Source organism: Stegodyphus dumicola, chromosome 8 (genome assembly GCF_044657685.1).
Source record: "Stegodyphus dumicola isolate Sdum_Otavi_A_Nest chromosome 8, ASM4465768v1".
NCBI classification, from domain to species: Eukaryota; Metazoa; Arthropoda; class Arachnida; order Araneae; family Eresidae; genus Stegodyphus; species Stegodyphus dumicola.
This window is the reverse complement of record NC_140775.1, coordinates 89,821,685-89,835,779: the sequence shown is the minus strand read 5'-3', so window position 1 is coordinate 89,835,779 and position 14,095 is coordinate 89,821,685. Positions and strand designations below refer to the sequence as shown.

The 14,095-nt window shown below is 30.1% G+C and overlaps 2 protein-coding genes across 4 annotated transcripts in view; one reads left to right on the top strand and one right to left on the bottom strand.

Annotated features, from left to right (window-relative positions):
* The window catches only part of LOC118183821 (uncharacterized), a 92,344-nt gene that overhangs the window by 32,544 nt on the left and 45,705 nt on the right, over positions 1 to 14,095 (top strand). For all 3 annotated transcript variants that reach the window (XM_035353431.2, XM_035353430.2, XM_035353429.2), the window contains exon 2: positions 10,164 to 10,247. In XM_035353431.2, the coding sequence (XP_035209322.2) occupies positions 10,164 to 10,247 (84 nt within the window). The remainder of the gene's footprint in view (positions 1 to 10,163; positions 10,248 to 14,095) is intronic.
* LOC118183822 (uncharacterized) overlaps positions 7,503 to 14,095 on the bottom strand; it is an 82,564-nt gene continuing 75,971 nt past the window's right edge. The window contains exon 6 of the mRNA XM_035353432.2: positions 7,503 to 8,112. The gene's annotated coding sequence lies outside the window, so the exon portion shown is untranslated. The remainder of the gene's footprint in view (positions 8,113 to 14,095) is intronic.

Sequence of the window (14,095 nt, the reverse complement as noted above, 5' to 3'; positions counted from 1 at the left end):
CTAGACTCATACTTAAGATTAATTTTGTACTTTTTAGGGCTAGTACTGTGGCGAACTGATGAAAATACAATAGAAATTAAAACAAACTATTATTAAAATTTAAAGCGTAATTACTCATAAATATTGCTAAACTGCTATAATTATTACATCTCTTTCAAGAAGTTTTTAGTATGGTTAATTAAGCACTAAAAGTTCGTAAAAGTATATGAAATAAATTTAATTTACTCAAAATACTAGATAATTCGGTATTCTATTTAAGGCATGAGGTTCAACGTTTAATGCTTAAATAAGCATTTCCGTTATGTTTCGTTGAAAAGAAAATTTTATTTGAAACGCATTCTTTTTCTTGAAAAGCTTCGAAATGGTATAAATTCATTTTTGATTCAAATTTTTCCAAAATTGCAACATTTTGGGCTTTTAAAACAACAATTGCAACATTTTGCACTTTTTATTGGAGCTTGCAAATTAGTGTACATTTGTCTTTCGTAATCTTCAGAAACCTTTAGAGGCTGTCAAATAAAACAATTATTTCTTATAATCAGTTTAGTGAATTTCGTATTTTTAAAGCCTTTCCTATAATGAATCAAAATTCTGCAGTTTGGAAGAAAGTTTTAAGAAATTAATGATAAGATTTTAAAGAATTAATTTCAGAAATATATTTAATTTATTCCTTACACAAATTTTAGGATGCTTGCTCACACCTTGCCTACAACATTGTTTTATGATTTTTCTTTGAAAATAATTGAGAGACATCTAAAAAATTTATGCCATTGTTTTAAAAAAATGTTTTAATGAAGGTTATTATTTCAACATTATAGGAACTTTTATAATCATATAATAATCTATAAATTTTTGATGAAGATAAAAATTTGCTCACACATTTTTTAACTTCTGCACAGATTCCTAGAAAACAGACTGCTAAATTTTTGTTATCTTATTATAATTGTTGCTATTATAGTTTATTATACAGAAGGGAAATTTATATCACTGTGTAATAAATACGCAGGTGTCCATGACTTAAATTACCTGTTTATGCTTCCGTTTAAAAAGAAACTTGCCAAGATTTATTTAATGGTGTTATTAATCAGTTACCTTTAAATTGATTGATCCAACCCATTTTAATTATTTTTTTTTATGTCATTCACTTTGAACGCTATGAAAATTTAGCTTGAATAACAGGTAGCTACACGACTGAGATTGAGATAACAACCAGTGGAAGAATCTATAAATTTATTATTTAATGCATTCTAAATTATTACATATTAAATTCAGAAGAAGACTATGTATCATGTCCAGAAAAAGACTATTAGCTACATTAATATAATAAATATAACTCTTGCTAATAGTTAAACTTTCTGCGATGATAATACTTTCAAGTATAAATTTAAAAAAGAGGAGATTAAAGTGCACCAATTTTGCAAAAAGCAGAACTGCTGTAGTAATTTTAATGGGCCATTTAACCACTCACCCACTCGCTTCAGAACATTTATATTTCCCTTTTAAAATTCTAAACTACCAAAAACACGAACGAAGTGTGCTATAAAATTCTGCATGTAGACAAAACTTTTCAAATATATCCACGGTTTCAAATATATTATGACTAAGAGAAAATTTAATAACATGATTTTGTTTGCAAGCGCTTACCATTTTTCACAGCAAACTAGCTTTACAGATTGAAAAGGTGCCTGTATTATGTGCAGTAAATGTTAAACATTGTATGATTTTCTATGAAATACTTCCGTTATTTTGTTTATTTTGATTAGTTATTTCTCTAAAAGCACTTACGCGTCTACAGAATTAAGAATTAAGAATCTTTTTCAAGGGTAAAAACGCTTTTTCTTGTTGTACAGCCTACTTAAATTCGAAACAATGTATACTAAACATTTTTTTGGTCTTAAAAATCTAATATCTTAACGAAGAGCTGTAATCAAAATATGATTATAATATAGCATTTCGAAATTTAGAAAACTTCAGTTTATCTTCAATTAGGCTAAAATTAATAACTACTGCAGTTGCCAGATGTACCAGTAATAATCCGAAAAATAAAGCGCATAATGTTTATGTAGCTGGCATTGAAACGAAGGCCAACTTAATGGATGAATAGATGTTCAACAAATCCTTTTCGTTGAAGGGATCATATGATTTTTATTTGTTTATATCGTGCCTTATCTTCTTGCTTCAATGAATTTTAGAAATTTTAAACGCCTTCCATGGAGTAAGTCTTCTTAAAAGTCGCGGAATAACGCCATTCCATGACTGAATCTTTCCAAGGGAACACAAATAATAAGAGAAAAACTGTAAAACAAATAGAGGAAGTGAAGAAGAATTCTTTGAAAGTGAATTAAATGAACCATGAACTTAGCTAATCTGCAGAACGGATGTTTTATGCACTTCATTACGTAAAGAATGTGTAATCTTGCCGCATAACATTTCAGAGTTATTGTGAAAACACGCAAATAAAAAAATGCTCACTAAAGGTCATTGATTGGAAATCATAAAGTTTATATTTATTATGTATCTTAACGAGCATATCCTTTCATGTAATTTTAATGAAGCAATAAATTATATTGTTTACTGCAGCGAAGTCTACTTTAAGCCTTAGGTGTAATTGTTGTGGTTCAGGTTAGTGTTCGGATTTAATTTCTGCCTCAAAGAAATGAGCTCATAACAAAACTAATCATTTATTTTACTATAAAATTAGGCATCCACATTACAAAAAAAATGAGGTATAATGAATTTAATGCATATATATGTGATAAAATCAAACTCAGAAGGCACCAGCAGGAATTTGATGGCGCAGAAGTGTTGATCCATAATGAATAGGAAATTGGAGATTGTATCTTCATCTTTTATTTCAGCAAATATGTTGCGGCCACAAATAAGTTGGCCTTTTCCAAAAAGAAATGTTTAGATAAATTTGCGGTAAAAAAGAAGGAGCAGATAGACTGCAGTCCAGACAGGCAAAATCGCAGAAAGCAAGTGCGTTATGTTCAGGGTGAAATCTTAATTTAGACTGAGTTAATTTTGGTTTTCAATACATTTTGTTTGGATAGTTAACAGTGCTGTAAACTTACTACTGGCTGTTTGAGTTTGAGTTCCATTTACATCATCAGAATTATATAAGAGTCATATGACATGGATTAATCTCTAAATGATGCAATGCAGAGAAATTACTATTTTTAGAATAGAAAAGGGAATTAAAGTTGCTAATTTAACCTTTTATATATTCTTTATTTTTCTTGCATACATAGATGCTTTTAGGCGTCCTCTTTGATCCACCTAAAATTAAAAAATCGAAAAGTAGTTTAATACATCAAACATAATAGCTTAACCTAAAACGAACTTTAATTGTGACCTAAATACGAGTATTATGAAAGTTTTCAACTGGGATTGTAACAAAAAATGTATTTATATATCATTATTAATATTATTATTGTTATTTGAAAATATTATGAATATATCAAGTATTACTTTGCTCATTACTGCACTGATATGAATAAAATAAATAACAGCACGTTTAAACTGTAAGACTCAAGTTGAATCTACGTTTAACAGCCCAGTAAAAAGAAAATATTTTTGGCAATAATAATATCTTATTTTAACATTTATTACTGAAAATAAATTAATTTTGAATGAAAATTGCTGCTCTTAAAATAAAATCATTGCATGTGTTGTTTCTTTCTCAAACGTCTGCCCTTCAGCTCCTTTTTAGCACTCCCGTCCCCTTCAAACAAGCACCACACGTTCAATCTAAAAAGCCGTTTATTACATTTGGCCAAGGACTTGATATAAGAATCAAGCAATGAAGATGGATCCAACGGCGTGGCCCAACTGACGATATGCTAAAATGTGGTCGCGGACACTTAACCGACGACACACTTGACCGACACCAGTTAGCCAAAAGAACATTTAGCCCACGAGACACTTAACCAACATCAGTTAGCCGACACGGACACTTAAACGACATGGACCTTTAGCCGACAAGGACAGTTAGCCGACAGACCTTAAGCCGATTCTAATACTTTCACATTTCATTACTACTTTACTCAACACATCATGTTACATTCTTTCCCGTATAAAGTCGTTTCCTCCTCCTACTAATAAAATTTCCTTTCCTTGTCAGGAAGTGCAGTGATTTGCCCTACTCCTCGCCACACTGGAACTACTTTTTTTCCTGAAATGCTATTTACACGTTATGTATCATATATTTATTAGCCTGGGATAGGGTTTTGGCCCAGGAATTCGTGCCTCGTGGCCTGCGGCTACTGAACAGAAGTAGGTTTGGTTTCGTTTGGTTTGTGTAATTACTGCAAAGCCATAGGGCTATCTGCTTAAGGGAAAGAATACCTTCGTGGAGGACATTTCTAAGGAAAACTGTAACGTTTTTCACGAAAACATCCATATAGCAACTCCGTTCACGGGATTTCGAAAATTCAGTCCGAACTACTAGTGGTCAGCGACTCGACCGCTGCTGAGCCTAACAGAAATAGAGTTACCATTTTACTTAATATACAACCAGTTTCTTCCAATAAAAATTGCTTTTTAGGCTATACCTTTATAAATCCGTTGCTAGAAAATGTGAAGAATGTTCTAAATCTGAATACAGATGTAAAATTGACTATTATTCTTGAAATATGCTTTTAAAGGAAATATTGGAGTGTTAGATTAGCAGCTCTATTTTATTTTGTTATTAAAAAATAATGAAAAAAAGAATTTTCAAGATTCTGGTGACTGACAAGAGATACTTAAGAATCATCGTCACATCATCGTCAACAGGCAATTCATTTTACCAGTCTTAAGATAAAAATAAGCAACTCTATTAAAGTGGCATGAACTGCCTATTATAGAGATCAAAAATAATTTAAACCTTTGCTTGTCTTTTTAATAACCTGTCTGTTTGTAATAGCAAAATAAAATATATTTGCTAAACTAACCCTCAACCGCCAGTGTTTCTATAAAAAGTATAATTCAAGAATAACAATAATTTTTATTGCATTATTCAGATTTTCCATGATAGGGAAAGGAAATTTCAGTAGTGGGAAGAGAAAACTATTTTATAAGGGAAGGAATGTAGCATGATGTGTTGAGTAAAATAGCAATTATGTGATTGTGCTCAAAGGAACCCAGTTGATTAAATGAAGAAGCTTTACGGACAATTTTTGCAGATCCCATATTAAAATGCAACCGAGCGACCGTCGTATTTAGCTAAAAAAATATTTTTTTCCTTCGAAAATTAATTCATATTCCCTGACGAGAAATTTCAACGCTTTTTTCAGTTTGGCCAATACACTAAATAACACGATATATATCAAACTGTGCTAAATTACACAAGAATTAAACGCACATGTGAGATCTCTAGAATCGAAAAAGGAATTTTACTGATAGGTGAAAGAAATTACTTAAATATTGAATTTATGGAGAAGTCGAGAAATTTTGTAATTGATACTAAGTTTAAATAATCATTGGGTACGTGTCAGCTAAACATCACTGCCGGCTTAATTGTCCTGTTGACTAAATTTATTGACAGTTAAATGTCCCGTAGCTAAATGTCCTGACGGCTAACTCTCTGTATTGGCTAAATGTCCTGTCTGTAAGTGTCCGTGTCGGGTAAATGTCCGTGGGCTCACTTTGTTCCTTGAAATGCTGTTAAAGTCCTAATAGAATTCTCATATAGCATACCCATGATTTTATTTTTAGTATTGCACAGCCGAGAGTTCTATGATAGCTCAAAAAATATTTTTTACATCTCAGCGTTTATAACTAAAACTGAGTAGTTTAGAAACAGCTTTTATATATTTTATTTTAAATTTCTTTGTCTAACGAAGCTGAAAAAGAAAAGAGGGAAAATATTACCGTCTTTGAACGTAGGAGAATTATTGCTTTTTATCAGCATAACAACGAAATACAAGTGACTTAACACTTTTTCAATAGTTTCTAATTTACCGGATGGCATAAGTTTACTTTCAACTCTTTAAATTTCTGCTTTAATTTAAAAATATGATCTTTCCCTCACTTGGAAACATGGGCTTGTAATAATGAAGAACTGCACCTTTTCAATTAAAAACCTATCATTGTTTGCTACTAAATGATAATTAAAAACATCGAACGTTTAAGAAAAACCACCAAATTTTAGTTAATTACTTTCAGAATCACGAGGTTCATTGTTTAAGCATATGAGGGCAATCGGTCGGAAGGATTACGTTCATGAAAGACATTATAAGGGAATTGGGTTCGTATTATCGTTACACATAGGAAAACCACGGAGCAACCCCTTAATCAGGATTTGAAGTCGGACCAAACAACCAGAATTTAAAGGCATTAGGAAGGACTTTTCTATGTATTTCTTTCTCCTGATGAGGAGGGACCTTTAGCTGCCCTCGAAATCGATTGAGTGTTTCATTATACCTACGCTAAATATAAGGTTGTTTTTTACGATTTTGATTGTCACATTAGCGTGTTTCTCTTCTAGTATAATTAATGATATTTTATCTTATATTTTCAAGAGAAAAAAATACAATGAAATAAGCTATGTCCCTTAATACAAATATTAATTATCCTAATAAAAAATTAACCAACTTTCCGTTGAATAAAAAAAATCATGCAAAACTTTTCAATATCTTACAAACAGTGAAATAAGCGAAACATAACATGAAAGAAACTCAAAAAACATAAAATTCCGCGCAGAATTTTACTCTGCAGAACAGCTTTATCAAAAAATCAATAAAAATGTATTATATATATATATATATATATATATATCACTGACAATAAAATATGCCAATCTCTTAAAATTAGTGACATAAGAAATACCATGAAAAATTGTTGCCAAATCCATATTTCTAAAAGAATGAAACTATTCAAAATGATGCGATTTCATCAAAAATCTATCAACAACAATAAGACAGGAAAATTGTTGCCAAAATCACATTTTTAAAGATGTGAGATGTGAAAAGTGTACTCGGAAGCTTCATTTAAAATTTATTTTAAAAATACAAAATATCATTTTTCCAAAATTCTTTTTGTAAAAGCAGTCGCAAGGATGAAAGTTTAAAGTGTCCCAAAATCAAAGAAAAACAAACTGCACATTTTTAAAAATAAACTTTTTTTAGAAAATCCTGTTAAAAAGGTGTTAAGTTCCCTTTGTTAAATAAATTCGTATTTAACCGATTTATTGAAACACGAAATTTATTTTAAGTTCGTAAAATAGCTAAGTGCCTACGTTTCATGATGATGTGAAAATGGAGTGCGTAGAGAAAAATCTCGCTTTCCTATAGCCCATTATGTCTCAAAATAACGCGATTTCGTCACAAAACATAAAATAAAAAAATTTCTAATTCGAATTTCGTCACAAAAGAAAAAAATTTAAAAAATTCTGATTCGAATTTCGAAAAAATCGCTTCGAGGTGCACTGGCTCTTGTCTAGATGCACCTATGTACCAAATTTCGTAGCCATGGGTCTATTAGTTTACGCGCAGCGCAAACGAAAAACACACACACAGAGAGACAGACTCTTTCTTTTATTATATGTAAAAATATTAAACTAATCATGAGAATGAACCCTGAAAATGATAAAATTCATCAAAACCACTTAAACCGATTTCTATACTTTACAGCTGGAACGAAAGCACGCATAAAGCAACATACTCAGTTCTTCAGAAATATCTGTTTGTTCATACAATTATTTTTTGACATTCATCCTAGTAATGAGCGGTTTGCACTATTGCGTTCAATAAGCATCGTAATATGCATAAGACAAGATTTCATTATATTTAATCGATTTTAATTACATTCCCTTCAAATTAATCCCCTCAAACTGCAATGTATTTATTCCAACTATTTTCTTCCATGGAAGTAAGAGAAAGTTAGACAGGCGGTGCCATGTCGGATGAATACAGAACTTGCAAAGTCAGCTTTTTGGCCAAACATTCGCAGACTGAAATATCATCGTGAGCAGACATATCGTGGCGTAGAACCCAAGGGTTATCTTCCCACAGTTCAGGTCGTTTTGTACGAATCGCTTCATGCAAATGCTGCAGAACATTCAAATAATATTCTTTGTTTCTCATTTCGCTAGTCTGCAGAAAATCATAATTCACACAGCACCGTGATAATCTGAAATAAAATACACAACATTAGCTGAGCTAACATTACATAATCAAACCAGCTTCATCATATTAAGAAACTACATTAAAATCTGACTTACTTATAATTTTTAATCGATTTTGATGTGGTTTTTTTCGGTTTTGCTTTGCGTTTTGAGTGTCATTCACTTGATTGTTGAGTCATTTCTGTACCAAAAAATGCATGTTGCATTACCGGTAATATAGCGCTTTAAGAGCGAATCACTTTGAGAAATCATCACCTGGCCTATTTCAGCAGTTTGTTTATGAAGAACATTTTGAATTTTCTTCATAAACTATGGGGTTTTCATAAAACTTTCATAAACTAAACTTTTCATAAAGTTTTTAAAATACTATGGCGTATTATTTGGTCTGGTAACAGTCAATCAGTTCAAAACTCCTAACAGACGTGAAGTGAGCTATCGCTATGTCTGAAAATAACTAAAATGTCAGATAAAGGTTTAACTAAGCCTTTTTTTATTTTAAGAGAACTTGGAACATAAATCCACGTTCTTGTGCTTACAAAATCAACTACATCTCGTGGCGATGCAACTAAGTAGAAGCAGTCAGTTTCAATTTAAAACGTAGAACAGTAGTCAAAGACTACAGAATTACATTTTAATCTTAGCTGGCTCAGTAATTCTAACCGAAGTATCAAATTCAAATGTCGGCAGAGATAACGCAAAGCCGAATAATTACAACTTACCAGAGCTGGCAGGAACTAAACGTAGCGTACCCGCACAGGCCAGAACAAGTTCTGAATTACAATCCAGAATCCTCACTTTAAATACTAACTGATTAGCATTCTGGTGAGAAAATGGGAAAAGGTAATTCTATTGAAGACTGAAATTATGTATAGCTGCTTAATTTAAATAATAATGAACTTGTTCAAATGATAGATGATAAAAGTCCAAATGATCTTTCAAAATTGCTTGATAAAGTTCCAAATGTTTTATGAACATATTCAATATTATTTTTGATTTTTAAATGACAATTATTAAGTGCAAAGTCTCTGCCTCAACGAATTGCTCATTAGCTGAATCCACGAAAGTCAGAATAATTTCTGAAAATTTATGTAAGCTATATTTTGCACACTCGTACTTAAATAAATCTTTACTTGTACTTTTTTATTACAGTAATATTTTATATCATCCAATTTAAGCTATTACTTAAGTGGTGCAAAAATTAGGAAGACCAAGGTCTGTCGTTACATAGCAGGTGATTTATCATGATTACAGCAGCTGCTGACTTTTTTAACCCACCTACATTTTACACAGCACAGACAAAGTAATATATAGGCCTGCATAAAAAAATGAAGTTTTGCGGTTTTTTTTTCAGTTAGGTGTTTCCCTTTATTTTGTTTACCTTTGTATGTTATAATACTATTTAGCGTACGTTGGTAGACAATAATCAGAAAGCTTAAATATTAATAAACACACTTGCATTATCAAGAATTGGGCGTTGTCCTTTCTGAACACATGATTCATCTCCCCTATTCATTCTATTTAAAGTTTGAGTTAATCATAATTAAATTTATTAATCATGAACAACTTTTGTTTAAGATAATAAACTTGATCAAATTAAAAGAACTAATAAAGGCTTATAACTACAAGCTATGAATACTACGCGGTTTAGATTATATGACGCCGGTTTACATTCCTGCATGACGCTGGGAAATTTAATACATCTTAGGACTAATATAAACACTCGTCATACTTAGGTAATGAAGCTTGTTAAAATTGGCTTAATTATATTAAAGCTTTCCAGCAAATTCATACATTGAAGCCACATGCGGGAATGGTTTCCTTGAATTTTAATTGAGTTTTCTTCAGTAATACGTAGTGATTTCTGATACCTTTGAAAACCGTATTTATTAAGTTATTTTAATAAGTATATATTAAAATTATTATTTAATAATAATTTTTTATTAAAATTTTGGAAATGGATAATAAATACCTTATTCTAGAACTGAAAGGATAAGCGTGTATTTTTCTATCTTCTTACAACAGTTTTTAGTTTTCAATTTCTTGTTTTTTCTCACAGGTTTTAGAAATGGCCTGAGCAGTCCAAATCACAGAAAAGATGCCAGATATGGAAGACCTGTCCTTGCAATGGCGAATTCCCCGCGTAAGTTTTCATTTATAAATTTCCGTCGGAGTGTTTTTCAAGATTTAAAGTAACAAATTTCACTATAATTGGGTAACTTTATAGATTGAAAAAAAAAACACATTTAAATGGCTTTCCGTAACTAATAAGATCAACAGCGTATTACTGCTATATCAAAATTGATCATAAATTTAATTATCATTAACTTCGGTTGTAGTTTTTCATTTATTTGTACATCTGAATGCTAATTTTGTGGCACATTTTTATAATTATTCTAAGTTATTAAATTTTCAAAGGTATAAAATGTTTTCTACAAAACTCAACAAAACATTCAAATGACACCGCTTAGGCATATAAATAGATTTAATTTTATAAGTTAGGAATCAAAGTTTGAGAAATTTATCAAAATTTTTCATTACGAATTCTCAGTTTCTTTAACAAAACTGTTTGACCTTATGTGTCACTGTTTGGCATACATGATTCTAGATTTCAAAATAAGGTTTAAATAATAATTGAATCGAATTGAATGGATACGGATTTTAGCATAAAAAATATTGCTACTATTTCATCGGTCGCTGTATATTTTTAATAGCTAGTATAATTTTTGAAATTTTAATATATCTGTATTACAGCATTATTACTTTTTCTGATTTTAGAATATCTAAATTACTGTATTAGTAAAAATCTGAGAAAACCTAGAACTGAATTTTTTCATCTCCCATATAATCCATTTAGCCTGTCCATGTAGTGTGTTTTATGAACTATCGTAGGCCCTTTGAGCTAAGCTTTCTCTTTAAAAAATATATATAGTAACTATTTCAGAATGATTGTGTTTTATGTTAAAATTCTTTAGTAAAAGTGTAAAAACAAAGTTTATTAAAATCGAGTCAAAATCAGTATTTCCAAATTAGTTTTGAAAAATAAAACAATTTTCTTTACACTATCGAACAGAAAAAAATTAACGTATAATTTATTTTCTATATTTAATCATTTAACAATAAAATGCTTTTATGCGTTAAAAGTAAAATCTTCCGAAATTTTTTCAAAAAATATGAGCAAATTACCGAAGAGGAAAAAAATAATTTAGTTAATGAATCGAATCCACTTAATTGTACCTTTGTTCTTCTTTCGTGTGGTAATATACTTTGTAGTTTATTGTGGGCAATAGTTTTTTGTAATCACTGAATGTTCTCTACTTATTTCTATATTTAATTTTGAACATTTGGTTATTAAACAGTAAGCTATTTTTATGCAATATAATTATTACCCATAAGAAACCTATAGAAATATATTTTTACACAATAATCTTACTATGTAAGGTTAAACCTAATTAGTTATCTATTTGAACTTGTTTAACATTCTCTTGGTGCGACTAATTTTCATCTACTAATTTTCGTCATTATTATCAGTCTAATTAAGCTTTAATAACCCAGCCAAAAGATACAAACTTAAATTTATATACGTTTATTTAAAAGTATGTCTTTTTTTTTACAACTAAGAATGAATAAATATTAGCTTTTAAGGTATACAGACTGTCCATAATTCAAATATTTAACGAAATAAAATATGCAATTTCAATTGCTAATAATTAGGCTAACAGAGATTTCAACAACTTCAGCTAATAAATAAGAAATTCACTCAATAATTTGTAAGATTCTGTACTGTGTACTGTTAAGTTATAGTTGAATTTGAAGAATCTTAAGAAGGGGTAAGCGAATAATCGCTTGAGTTCGTGATATAGAAAACAACAAGTAAGAAGGGTGAAATAGCCCTTTATTATTCCAATAAGGTGTAACAGAACTTCGTCTTAGAATTGTATAATAAAGCCGACACTCGGGCTTGTAGTTAAGAGACTAAGAAGTAAACTAATCTTAACTAAAAAAAAGATATAGTCGAAGCTATCAAAATTCTAACAGAGTTGGCCCCTTAATGCTAATTAACTGCGAAGCTATCAAAGGCCTAAAGTACGGCCGAGCGTAATAATAGCTTAAGAGAGAATAGTCTAAAAAGGCGGACACGTGCTAGCCAGAATCACTGGGTCGCTCTAACTAAGACAGTAGAACTTCGCGGTTAAATACTACTCCTTGAATTTGCATTCAAACGTGGTTCTAAAAATACGTTCTGGCCGGACGTTGTAAATTGAAATTAAGAAGCGATAGAAAAATAACTTTAACTCAAAATTTAATTTTTAGAAAAATTAACATAATCCTTACAAATTTATTTAGTAATAGTAGTAATAGTTTACTTAATGACTGGAGCCCAGTTAACTGCATATAGCGTATTTATTGTAAATATGCGTTTAAATATTGTATATATGTAACTGTATGTAATATATAACTGTTAACATATGTTTGTAATAGCAAACAAAACAGAAGAAGATATTAGGTTACAGTGTCAGCATGAAGTATATAAATGAAGAGTAACATTCACAAATTATCCTAACAACCAAGCCAAAATAAAAATAATGAAATGGAATATTGGCTAGTTATTACGTTATCACAGAAGATACAGAAAGAATTATCATTTCGAAAGAGTGTCTGTGCATCTTATTTTTGAAATACCCCTAGATAACAGACGAAAGCAAAAAATACAAACGCAAAGAGCAAAATACTTTTCTGATCTTCTCTGACTATGTTTAGTGCTTTTACATACGGCAGTTCTTTTCACAGCTCCATAATCAAGTATAGAAAATTTTGCTGCATCTATTTAATTATATTTAACTCTTGTTCTTGCTTTCTTCGTTTAAATACATTTTTACTTTTGATCTTTACTTCATTTTCTCTGATAGTAACAGAACAATTAATGAGTTTTGTATCGTATTAATAATAAATGAGTTTATTTAGATAACCGGTTCTCAGTCTGTTTGGCCCTTTCACCATTACTGAATGATCCTTTCCCTATTCAAAACTTGAATAGTACAAATAGATTAATTTAGGTTTAGATTATTTTTAGTATATTTTTAATATATTTTCTATGTATTTTGTATTTGAAACTACAAAATAGATAGAAAATATTGGTTAATACCCAAACTTGAATAAAAGTAATTTTTGTATTCATAGAGTAAAACTAAATATTTAATAGCCTAAATAAAAGGCTTACGGCATTTCCATCTCATAGAACTATGAAATTCCCTCAAAGAGAAATTCCCTACTTGTTGAGAGTCCCTGATTGAGATAATGTAATTATATTTGGTTTAATACCGACGAAGCATAAAATATCTCTCATATCTGATATCGAAAGATATGAGAGATATTTTATGCTTCGTCGGTATTAAACCAAACCTGTTTTCGTTTAAATTATTTTATTTAAGGATCTTATCAGTATTCCTCTATTACTTAATTTAAATAAAATACAAAATTCTTGTCAGAAGAAAAGATTAAAAAATTTAAGCATATTTTTTCTTTTAATTTGCTTTTAAAGAAGAGGGGTCTTTAGTCTCAATATTCAACATAGTCACTTTAAGAGCCAGAGAAAGGAAATTGTATCTTTTCTAAAATAAGAATTAAATGTAATTTTGTTCCTTTATACATACTAACCGCTTGTGCGGCTAGCCACCCAAAGTAGTTATTATTAAAAATATGTATAACGATTTTGATGATTCCAGCTAGTCTAATTTCACTGGCCCAGCTAGTACTTAATAAAGATGAAGGACTGCACTTACTGCTTTTAAATCCCTTAGTTTGGTAATCAGTAACACATAGATTAAACTTAAAAGAAAATTGCTTTTCCGAATGGCAACTCACTGAACGTGAAAGATAAAATTATTTTATTCCGGGTAGTGAAACACATTTTCTTTAATGTTTCTTGTAAATTGTCGAGTTTTCTGATCAAGTACAAAACATAAATACATTAACGCTTTCTTGAATGAT